We start from the raw sequence: 12,212 nt of genomic DNA on the forward strand, positions 1-12,212 counted from the left end.
CTCGCGATGCTGCCGCTCTACCCCACCGGGAGCCATCTCGGAGGGATTAAAAATTTTCAGTCCGAGTTTTTATTGAGACAACCCACAAGTTTCTATCCTGTCCTATTAGATTTCCCCGAAGCCGAACGTTTGGGCCGAGAAATCACCGAACAATGGGACGATGTGCAAACGGAAATGCGCTCGCTGTACGAGATCCTCGATCAGCTATTCAAGAACCTTCGATTCTACACGGAGAACTTCGATCGAGTCTACGGCTGGATCAGGGAGGCGGAGATGATGGTTTCTGCGACCGACAGCAAAAAACTCGTGCGTACAATTCCACTGTTGACCTTCCATGTCCGAAGCGCTCCCCCCCCATTGCAGCGGATGGTGACGATCGGACGCTGAGTTCTGATTGACGACATTCTCCCCTACAGGAGTTTTTCGCGTCCGCCAAACAATTCAGCGAGTTGAAGAACCGTGTGGTTGAATCCGGAAGTTTCTGCCAGGACAAAGTACAAGAACCTCTAGCCAGTGCAATCCGAAATCAATTGAGTGATCTTCAGAGACGATGGAACGCACTGAGCCAAATTGTGAGCGAATCAGCTTTGTTCACGCATGTGTTCGAAACACATCGATGGCCACCGTGGATCTGAGTTTCTCGTCATCGTGATAGAGGGCTTTTCTGAGATATTCTCGGGGCGCGCTCTTCAATTCGATGTCATTTCAGATCGCACCGTTTTTGACTGCCGGCGATTCTTTAAAGAAACGCCTAGATGTTCAGAGAGAAATCGATTCCCTTAAGGAAGCGATCGCCAAACATGAACTCCTTCTCAACACCAGGTTGCCTTATGAGAGGCCTGCGCTCGAAAAGCACGCTGATGACTTGCGTAAAAGTCAGAGTGAGGTTAGTAGCTCTTTCTGTCGTGACGCGCCGCGCCGACACCATTTCTCCATGGATTTCGAAGCAGATAGCGTCAAACTGATGGGTTTTGCTTCTCTCCACAGCTACGCAGCCTCGACGAACGATGTAGAGAGCTCTCACGCAAAGTTCAAGGGATGGTATCGGAGCTTTCGGCTCCTGAAATCGAACAATTGACAAACGTTCTCAGGATGGAGAAAGATAAACTGGTCATAGTGCAGGGTAGGCTAAATTCGAAGCTCACCCAGATACAGAATCTTCTCGGATACCTGACATCTCTACTCTCGGAGCTTGACACGATACCGCCGTGGCTCGATCAAGCCGAAGTATTGATCTCAACCTATGCCGGTAAGAGGCCAAATACAAAACGGAAGGGAGAACGATACATTCGTTCCAGTATTCTGTCGAGAAGGAGAAAAAACTGAGGACTTTCGTTTCAGCTCCCGTCGACAAACGGTCTGTGGAGACTCTTCTTCAGAAGCATCGCGACTTCTTCTCAAAGCTTTCCGAAATTCAAGCTGTGCTTGACTGCAAGAACAAGATTATGCGGGATATCAAGGAGGAAGCCGGACCCGCAAACGTGGACGTCGGCGCCTTGGACCACAAGATTGCCTCCATCTACCAAAGATTCACGGTAAATGCAGGATCATAGGAGTCCTTGTTTGAGCATTGTCAATCATTATTGAAAAACTCCGATAGGACGATCGCGAGAAATCATCTCATCCGGAAATTCGTTTTCACAGAATGTCCAAGATCTCTCGAAGCAATGGGAAAAGGCGCTGGACGAGGCTCTGACCAGATGGACCAACCTGGAAGAGCATACTTCGAACCTGGAGTCGTGGCTCTCGGAAGCCGAGCCTCTCGTCGAGAAGGATAGCAATGTCATGGAACAGGTGGCGTTTTTCTCGCGTCCCTACCAACATTTGTATTTGTCGTTCATCGCTTCTGCAAAGGATGTACTCTCGACCGTCGACCCGTCGCAAGTCGCGGCGCTCAGCCAACGGGTGACAGCTCTGCAAGAACGCTATAAGGCGGTCATCCGCGTGCTACCCGATCCGTCCGAGCAATCGAAACTGAATCAGCTTAACCAGAAATTCATGCTCCATCTCGAGAACATCAGGAAAGAGCTTCGAGAAGAACTCGTACTCATCACCAGTGGCCGATCCGAAAGCGCCAACGTAGCTCAGCGGCACCGAGAGTTTTTCCGGGACTGTGGCGACCTCAAGCTTCTGCACGAAATCATTCGGGATATGGAGGCATTGGCGACCAATAACGATTCGCGACCCGTACATCCATTCAATAGTGAAATGATGTTGAACAATCAACGGGAACTGAAAGACGTGATCGACGAAATTCAACGAACCAAGAATCTTTTGACGATGTCGGACAAGCAATACACGGAGTATCAGACCAGGTGAGAAGGACGTCATCGAGGTAATGATCAGCGGGAGGGAAGGGGTGCCCGATCGGAGTGCACCGATCCATCTTAGTAGGGTGCGCAGGTCATTCGGATTCGTGGATTTCGAGCGCTGTACGAATTTCTGTCAAAAGCATGCACGATCGCGATCCATTCAGTTCGTGGTAATATGCACGGAACGATCCTCCTCCCCACGAAACCCGTTGCATATTCTGTCGCGTTTTGGGGAAGCCGCCCCAAATTTGTCTTGGACTAGGTATCCCCTCTGGTTTCCAATAGAATGAAGTGAATGATGTTTAAAATATAGCTAAACGTATGCTCTTAGCTAATAGCGGACCTAATTTGCTTCGCCAGAGTAAATAAATTGATAACCTGGATGGACGATGTAGACAAAAACGTTACCACACTCCTCGAAAACGATATACCCTCATCGAGCGACTACGAGAAACTTCGAGAGAAGTTCAACGCGATCTGCGCCGATGTTTCGTCGAAAGAAGACGACATCAAGTGGCTCATTCGACAGCTCCAACAATTGGTAAGCAAAGAAGTGCAACCTCCCACCGAGAGCTGGGGAATCGACCTCCGGAGTGGAGCCAAGGGGGACATCTGCTTTGCGCCGAACTCTGATTTCCTTCTCACCCGCCTCCCTTGCAGATACCAAATATGACTCAGGAGCAGGCCACTGCCGAGAAGGGGAATCTCGAGTTCCTGGTCCAGAGATATCAACAATTAGTTCCATCGATAGAGATGACGACGAAAGTTTCAGAAACGATTCACAAGATCATAATCTATCGAGAGGAAGTTCACAAAGTCACAAAATGGATGACCGAAATCAAAACGAGCGAACTGCCCGTCGATCAACTTCAGAACATTCAGAGGGAGCACCAGGAGCGAGTGATTAAACTGGAAGCTGAGAAATCTGCACTTTTGGACGAAGCTCGTAGAGTCGCCCCTGGAATGGTTGTGCCCAAAGCTCTGAGCCAACAGGTCAACCAGCTCCAAGGAGACTTCACGCTGGTTTCGGAGTGCGCGAAAAAGAACGTACAAGCGTTGCAGGAACAGAGTGAGGCATTGGCAAGATCTTGCGAGGACCTGAAACGGGAGATCCTCGAACTGCTGGCATTGGCCGAATCCAACTACTCGTCATTCGGAAAATATTCTACGCCCTCCGAACTCATGGAAGCTCTCCGCCTCAAAGAGGAGAAACACAAGAGCTACATAGACAAGACGCAAGACCTGCTCAGGCGACTGAAGCAGTATAAGTTCGAGGACAGTAAATTCACGGAGGAGGTGACGAAAATCGAGAAGCAGACCCATGTTGTGTTCAATAAGGTGGAGGAGAAGAGCACCAAACTCAAGTGCGCTGCAAACAAGGCACTTAAGATTGCGGAACATGTCGGAACCACCGACCTCTCGGACACGAGTAGCGCGAATAAGGCCAAAGTCGAACAGCTCATAAGCGAGGTGTCGGAAGACAACGATTTAGCCGAGGTCTTGCCAATGTTGCCTGACATCGCGCAGAACATCAACACCGCGCAGCAGCAGTTTGTCAAGATACAACACGCCGAAAAGGCTCAGCAGGCTTTGCTCACGGCAATCGACGAGGAATTCAGACAGGCCGAGTCGCAGGTGAACGATTTGACGTACACAACTCCGAGCTTCAGTCGCATCGAAGATTGCCGCTCGTACTTGCAAAAAATCACCACGATCTCGAATAATGCGAAGTCGCGCATCACTTATGCCGATAACCTGTGCTCGATGGAAGACTTGCCAGAAGAAGCTCCCCAGAAGATACAAGAGGTTAGCGGGCTAAGAGATCATGAGGATGATCTTTATTGTGGAAGATTCCTGAGGAGACGCTCTTTCCTTTTTTTCTTTCGTTTCCTCAAGGGACTGGATTCATCCTCCTAATTCTTTCCTGTGTTCCAGTTGAAGTCCCTGTGGCAGAAAGTCGATCAAAGGGCAGCCGAGAAAATCGAGCGGCTGACTACGGCTCTGAACGAGCGAACGCAGTACGACGGTGTCGTGGAAAGATTCGAAGATTGGCTGGAGAAGCTCCGGCAAGCTCTCAGAGACCGCAAGAAGGCTACAAATCCTCACGAGGTCGAACAAGAAACAACCGACTTGAAGAAGATCGCGGCTGATATTCAGGAGCAGCAGAAGAGTATCACCGATATTCAGAGCAGAATAGACGAATCAAAGCTCAGCGAATTCCTGCATCCGGAAGCGACGCGACTTCAAAACCGTCTGTTCACAATCAAGAAAGAAACGACAAACATAATGGACTCAATCAGGAAACAAACCAATGAGCTGGCGAACGTAATCAGCGAGCAGAAAATAGTGGAGAAACGTATCGTCGCGATCGAGGGCAACTTGCAGAAGATCCTCGAGCAAGCGCCGAAAACGATGTCCATAAGCCAGACGGTGGATAAGAACACCACGGTGGGTTCCCCGAAATACACGAGAACTGCCTAAAGGGGATACTCAGTGGATACATGAACTAAATACATTTTTATTTTATTCATTTCTTCCAGATCGCCAAGAAAATTATCGACGACACCACGAACGACATCAACGAGCTCATGCCGAGCGTGAAACGGCTCGTGGAACAGCTGCCCGGAGCTGCGCGACCTCTGGAACAAAGACTTAGCGCGCTCAGCAGCCGAATCTCAACTCAGCGCGAGCTCCTCGATAAGCGGTCCACCATTGGTAAAGATGTGAATGACTTCAACAACTGGCAACGCGATCTCATCGAGCAGCTCAAACTACTCGAGCAGCAGTTGGGAACGACAAAACCTAGTCCTGAATTCCTCCATAAAGTGAAGCTCACCCTAAAGACCATCGAGACGACGATAGTCGAGAAACGTCAGATGGTCGAAGGCCTCCAACAGCGCCTTAACGACATTGGACTGACGCTGACCGACGTCGACGACAAGCCAACGTCCCTGATCGACGAAGTGGACAAACTGCAAACGATGTTCGGCAACGTTAACCAGCTTTTTCGTCGCCGAACGGAACAAGTCGAAAAAATGCACGCTCAGTTAGACCAGTTCAATCAGTCGGCTACGTCCATCAACACGAGCATCGAGAACCTTCATTCGGAACTCAAGGCCTTGAGATCGATCGATAGCTCCTACGTCGCTCTCAAGGAAATGCGGGAGAGGCTCGTGCAAATTCAGAACACGATTCCCTCCTCGATCATCGAGCAGGTCAACGAAATGGGTCGGAAACTCATCGAGCAGGATTCGTCGGCGATATCTAGCGTCCAGAACGTCCTGAGTGCGATCTCGAAGAACTTCGACGTAGTCAGTTCTGACGTCGATAGGCGATTGGCGAACGTCGATGGCGCGAGACAGATGTGGGACGAATGCCGAGATCTCCAGAATGTGGTGGATAGCATTCTGAAGAGCACCGTCGAACAGATCGAGCGAGCGAAGAGCGCGACCGGCCCCGAGATTCCTGAAGCGAGCAGCCAATTGAAACAGACGAAGGGAATCCTCATCGGCCAAAGGCCCGCCGTTGAACAATACGCGCGGAAGGTCAAAACCCTTTGCGAGAAACTCGAGGCCGTCCCGGGCTTCAACACCACCACATTGAAAAACGAAGCTCAGGATAGGATTTCACAGTTTTCGGTCCTATACGAGCAGATTACGCAGCTGCTGGGAAATCTGGAGAATCTGAACACGGCGCTGCATCAAATCGAAGTTGCACGTACTTCAGTCGACAAGTGGGTCACAGAAATGTCGAGCGAGCTCGACGAAGCTCTCGCCAAGTTGTCCGAACCCAGAGCGCGTTCCGTTCTGGACCGCTACCACATCGAGGCCGAGACACAGCGGAATTTCCTGAGGAGCGTTCGCGATAAGATTTCCTCGCTGAACGGGATCCTCGACACGGCGCCTCTGACCAACCAATTCGATTCGGTCGAGCAGCGGCTCAACTCGTTGCAGTCCAGGGCGTCTCTGCTCGAGTCGAAACTCCGAAACGTTCAGGATGCCGAAGACCGAATCCGTCAGAGGCTGGCTCGCTTCGCCGAATGGCTCAAGGAGCGACGGGACGTTGTGTCGAAGTGTGACACGGACGATATTTCCACGTCGATGCGTCTCTGCACTGACGTCAAGAACAGCCTCGAGTCGAGCAGTGAGCTCCAGCAGATCAACGACGAGATCACCGGGCTGCAGAAAGAACAGGAAGCGCTCGACTTGGTGCATCTCTTCAAGGACCTGAACAACATCGAGAAGCGTTTCGCTAACGTGCTGCAGCAAACGAATAAGACCATCCAGACGATGCAGTCCCTGATGGAGAGGAAATACCAGACCGCGTTCAACGACGCCCAGCGTTGGATTCACAACACGGACGAGAAAATTCACTGGACCGTCAGCAGCAATCCCGCCATGGACAAATTCAGTGTCGAAGCAAAACTCGCCACTCTCTCCGAAATCGCGTCCAGCATGCCGGTGGGCCGAGAGAAACTCAACGCGCTCCGGCAGTCGGTCGTTCAGTTTCCTGAGAAACAGAACGAGTTGAGCGCCGTGGAAGACTCGTTCGCCCAGGTCGAGATCAACCTCGCCGACAACCAGGCGCAACTGGAGCACGCCTTGCAGCAGTGGCACGCTATCGAGCAGATGATCGCTAATCTGGGTCAATGGCTCTCGTCGATCGAGGTCCAAGCCAAGTCCGAAACTGGTCAAGCCTTCAGCCTGACTCAGAATTTCGATCAACAAATTGAAACACTGGAGAGCCTGCTGCAGACTCTCAACACACGACAAGCCCAGTTCTCGCAGCTCGAGCAAATGATGTCCCGCATCACCACCGATGGTTCGGATGCGTCCCTCGAGAACCAGGTGCACCATATCGTCCAAAGGTATAAGATGATCAAGACCTCGCTGGAAAGGGCGGTCAGCCAACTCAGAAACCTCATCAGCACGAAAACCTCGTTCAACGACCGCTGTCAACAAGTTCAGATGAATACCGAAAAAGTAGAACAGGTTCTGGCTTTGCCCTGCGGCAATTCGAAACAAGAACTCGACGCGAGAATCGAACAACTCCGGGCGCTATGCAACGCGAAACCGGAATTAGAGAAGCCGGTCATCGAAATGTCCGAGCTCGGGGAGAATATCCAAGGATTCCTTAACATCGAGTCGCGTGACCAGATCCGTACCCAGATGCGTCGGCTCAAGGACCGTTGGGAGGACTGTTGGACGAAACTCTACGACCAGATCAAAATTCTCGACTCCAGCCTGCTGTCGTGGTCTGGCTTCGAAGACACGCTCGGCGTCGTCGTTGAGTGGCTAAACCAACTGGAACAGCAGGTGTCGTCGTCCGTCGAGCTCGTGCCGTCCCTATCCGACAAGATCACCCAGCTGCAGAGCTACAAGAGTTTGGGTCAAGATATCTGTTTGCACGAACCGGTGATGAATAAATTACGCGAGTACTCGACCAACATGAGCGATCAAAGGGTCAATGCAAAAGTGACCCAGGCTTTCGAGCGGCATACACAGGCTCAGACCGCGGTTCAAAAATGCGTGGAACTTTGCTCGCAACGAGTCAATCACCACGAAGATTTAAAGCTGAAATTATGCGATATGAGAAGCCTGATTGGCGACGTCGAGTCCAGGATCCAACAGCTGAAAGCTGTCAGGGCTCTAGACGGGGACTCGGCAAGGAAGGCGATTCATTTGGCGAAGGATATTCTCTCGTGTAAACCCGATGGGGATCGCATGTTGGAAGCGATTCGACAGCTCACAACCAGCGTCCTAAGCGAAACGGCCCAAGCTGGTCATTCCGTCATCGAAGGTGAGTAATCGGGGATCATGATTCTCCCCCTCCCCTTGAAGGATTTCTATCGACTAAGCGGCGCGTCGTCTCCCGACTTCGGGGAGCGAGGACGTCTTGGGTTGCATCAGGTTGAATATTTTACTATCTTTGCAGAGGAAACGGATGCTGTCGGTAAAGCTTGGGATCAACTGTTCGGGGTTTGCGTCGCAGTCTGTGCCGAGAGTCAATCCGTCATCGACGCTATTGAGACTTCGGAGAACGCCTGCAAAGAGCTCGAAGACTGGCTCGTCAACAATTTGCCCCGGGAACACGCTCTGAAAGCCACCGCTCGAGCCAAACACGAATACGTCGAGGAACTCAATCAACTCGAGCCGGAACTACTCAATCGGCAATCGCAAATCAACGCTCTGAAGAACATCCACGGAGAGAAGGTTGAAACCCTGCGTAACGCGTATGCATCTGGGATCACCAACGTACGGGAGACGACTCAGAAATGGACCCAGAACGCCAATCTCCATTCTGATTTCGATATCCGGTCCAACGATTTCGACGCATGGCTGTCTAGCTGCGAAGTCCGATTTCTCGACACGTCGAGAGGTCAGGGCGAGCAAGCCGATGTCAAGAAGTTCTTGGAAGACCTCCTCGACCACGTCACGCAAAAACAGGCCGAGTTGGACCGCCTCACCGATCTCGCGGAACGGGTGTATCCGCTGACTTCGGCAGACGGTCGAGAGAATATTCGCAGCAAGCTTCGCGATCTCGTCAAGCGTTACGAGAGGCTGTGCGAAAATCTCTCTAGCCACGTGAATAAACTGGAAAAATCCATCGGACAGATCGCCGACCTGAGACAAGCGCAACAAGTCCTCGAAAGCAACATCAAAGACTTCCTGACCGGTCTCAATTCGAACGAGCAATTGAAAGCCACACTGCAGGAGAAGAAAGCTCAGCTGCAGGCTCACAAGCTCGTGAACGAGGACATCATATCACAGAAACCGGTCGTGATGAACATGCTTCAGAGGACCAAAAATCTCGATCAGGCCCCAGACTTCGTGGCTTCTGTCCAGAAGTCCAAGACCGAGTACGAGGATCTTGTCGATAAGTCCGCGAAACTCCTGGATCGACTCGGCAAGGCCGTCGAGCACCATTCGGAATTGAATGATCTCATCCGGGAATTCAAGGAGTGGCTCCAGGTTTTGAGCCATCAGCTGGAGGAACACAAAGACTCGACCGGCGATCAGGAGCACATCCAGAGCAAACTCAAGTCACTCAATGTAAGATACAAACTTTCGTTCCAATCGTTCTATTGTTTTTTTTCAAACTCGGGGAGCGAGGAAGCTTCCGAGAAATTATTGAGATGACCGGACACTAACTGGTGAGATTTCCTCCGCCTCGCAGAACCTCAAGTCGAAGTTCGATCAGAGCGAATCAATGCTCAACCGTCTCCAGGCCGCGGCGGAACGGGTCTACCTGAGCACGAACGAGGCTGGAATAGCCGCTATCCAGCAGGAAATGACCGAACTGGAGGAAGCTCTCAGTCAACACGGTGCCACACGCGATGAGGCTCAGCATAATCTCGAGAACGTCATCAAGCAATGGACGAGTTTCAAAAAGAATCAGAAACTCATCGAAAACTACCTCCAGCAATCTGAGGCGGAGATCCAGTCGATTCAACAAGGCATTCGGAATTCCAGCCTCCAGGAGAAACAAGAGCTCTTAAAAACTGCGGAATCTCTGAAAGAAACCTTGGAGAGCTATCAAAAAACCATCGACGGGTTCACCGACGAAGGACATTCATTGTATCAAGCCTCGCGGTTCGAGTCTATCCAGACCAAAGTCACCCAAATCAATTCGAACTATCGAGCCCTATCATATTCGCTCAAAAAGCTCATCACCGGTCTATCGACCTCTCTCGACGGTCTTCAACAGTTCGACAAAGCCCTTGCGGCATTCGACATGTGGTTCGACGACGCCCAGATCACGTTTGAAACTAAAGTTCCAGACAGCGAATGGCAACCACAAAGAGTCCAAATGCAGGTTAGTTCAGATCCTCGGCACCATAGGCGATCTTTCGGGGAGAACGAGGGATGAGAAATTCACAAAATGTTCTTGAAATCCCCGAAGACGCTCCTTGGTCAGTGCAAGAGTCAAGGTCAGACCCTCTTGAACCAAGCCAACGCGAAAGCCGAGGTCATCATGCAGGACATCCCGCCGACATCTCGAGACGACATGCGGGACGGCATCAAGAGAAGGAGAGAGAAGCTGGATCAGCTGCAGGTCGACATTCAGGAAGCTCTCAGGTGATTATGAGGTGGCAACGGTGTCAGCTGATCGTTGATCCGAGGCTCAGCAGATAAATATGTTTCAAAAGAATAATCAGCTAACGAAGGGCCGATGACGGCTCAATACAGAGCGGGGCTTCTGCGCTCCGGTTCCCTTCCGAAATGCTGCAGCGGACGAGGCAGCTCACATTCCCCGCGTGATTTCAATGGTCACCTGCCACATAGGGGAACGCAGGTTTACCTCATTCAGTCGTCGCCGCGGCGGACCTGAGAAACTGGTTCCAGAGCCCCGCGCCTACGATTCCACCACCCTTCGCGATGGGGGAGGGCGATAGAGGGGACCGCAGTCGAAAAAAAAACTAAAGTATTAATTGCTTGCACGGCGTTAGAATTTCTACACCGATCACTCGTACTTGTTCACAACATTCGTTCCGCTTCCGCACTCAAGGCAACTTGACATCGACTCGGAGATTATCGGTCAGCTAACACAGCTGCTCGAAGAAGTGGATTCTGCAGTCGAGGAAGGTGGAATACTTCTCCGAGATTTCGAAAGCGGGCTGCCCGACACTTCGCGAATGCACGAAATGACCCACAACATGAAGGTCTCCGATCAAACCCTTCGGCAGCTGCTAGGGAGGCTGCAGCTAATCAGGAGCAAGCTGCGTTCCGAGGAATATCTGCGACAGGTAGATGATGCCGCCGACAAGGTCGCTAAAACGATGGCATCGCTGAAGGTAAATTTCACGCGCTAATGAGCACGGTGGGAGAGCATATTTCCCTTCAGCTTGAATAATCGTTTAAATCTTAAGCGACGGGCTCGAAGACGCTCGATCACTCGTTCGTCGAAATTCGCGAGGCTTAGAATTTGCATGGTTTTCGCTCACGACCGATAAATGATCCGAAATCGTATTCATCCCCGATGCAGAACGCCAGAACAACTCTCGAAGACTTCACATCCCTGATGTCCGACTTCGACGAATTGAAGTCAAACCACGAAACCCTTTGGCAACCGAAGATGAAGGACCGTCTCAAGGCCGGCTCCGACGTCAGCGGTAGCAAAAGCGTTCTGATCTCTCGACTCGACAAATTAACGACCGGCGTGACGAACCAGATCGCCGAAGGTGAGGTCACCATCGCGAAACTGAAGGACATCATTCCCAAAGTCGAAGGTCGGCTGCAGGTGGCGACTGTGTCGGACATGCAGGCGACTGTGGGGAACTTCGAACACGACCTCGAAACGGCCAAGGTGGAATTGGATGCCGCCACGAGGAGACTGGCTGACCAGTCGAAGCAATGGCAAGATTTCGAGGACGACTACGAGAAACTCAGTTCGTTGACGAACGACTGGGAAGCTCAAATCAAAGAGTTCTCCTTGAAGAACACCCTAGACGAGAAGATCGAATTGGCGGAAATGTTCAAGGCAAGTAGACATTTTTCTCTGAAAAATTGAGGATCGCGGTTCGCTGCGCACGGGATGACAATGAGATCCATTTCCCCCTTCCTAACGCAGGAATTGGCGAACGAAATCAGCTCCGCGCAGAACGCTTTCGACGAACTCGGCCAAGACGCCGAGGCTTTGGAAAAATCCAGTGGTGAACTGAGACTCTCGATGCAATCGTCTCAATTAATCACTAGATTCCAGTCGGTCCTCGCCACGTGCAAGGTACGTGTCGAGTGGTCTCATCCAGGTTGATGAATACAAGATAATTTCCTGCAAATCGATCATTGCCGGGATCCCTTCGGATTCCCCGCCACTCGCGGCCACAGCCCCGTCTCAAACGGAAGGCTCCCGGTGAGAATCGGATAAGTAGAAGCATCATGATAATACCCGGGGAATTTT

At 51.4% G+C, this 12,212-nt stretch overlaps 1 protein-coding gene across 1 annotated transcript in view; it reads left to right on the plus strand.

The window, feature by feature from the left end:
• Positions 1–12,212, plus strand: part of Msp300 (Muscle-specific protein 300 kDa) — a 41,739-nt gene that overhangs the window by 12,376 nt on the left and 17,151 nt on the right. The window contains exons 8-23 of the mRNA XM_029111183.1: positions 110–306; positions 417–572; positions 710–886; positions 988–1,249; positions 1,342–1,535; positions 1,645–2,315; positions 2,673–2,853; positions 2,973–4,118; positions 4,248–4,760; positions 4,853–8,111; positions 8,247–9,364; positions 9,489–10,127; positions 10,215–10,390; positions 10,821–11,106; positions 11,298–11,792; positions 11,883–12,035. Coding sequence (XP_028967016.1) covers positions 110–306; positions 417–572; positions 710–886; positions 988–1,249; positions 1,342–1,535; positions 1,645–2,315; positions 2,673–2,853; positions 2,973–4,118; positions 4,248–4,760; positions 4,853–8,111; positions 8,247–9,364; positions 9,489–10,127; positions 10,215–10,390; positions 10,821–11,106; positions 11,298–11,792; positions 11,883–12,035 — 9,623 coding nt within the window. The remainder of the gene's footprint in view (positions 1–109; positions 307–416; positions 573–709; positions 887–987; positions 1,250–1,341; positions 1,536–1,644; positions 2,316–2,672; positions 2,854–2,972; positions 4,119–4,247; positions 4,761–4,852; positions 8,112–8,246; positions 9,365–9,488; positions 10,128–10,214; positions 10,391–10,820; positions 11,107–11,297; positions 11,793–11,882; positions 12,036–12,212) is intronic.

This window comes from Galendromus occidentalis, unplaced genomic scaffold (genome assembly GCF_000255335.2).
Source record: "Galendromus occidentalis unplaced genomic scaffold, Mocc_1.1 scf7180000077383, whole genome shotgun sequence".
Lineage (NCBI taxonomy): Eukaryota > Metazoa > Arthropoda > Arachnida > Mesostigmata > Phytoseiidae > Galendromus > Galendromus occidentalis.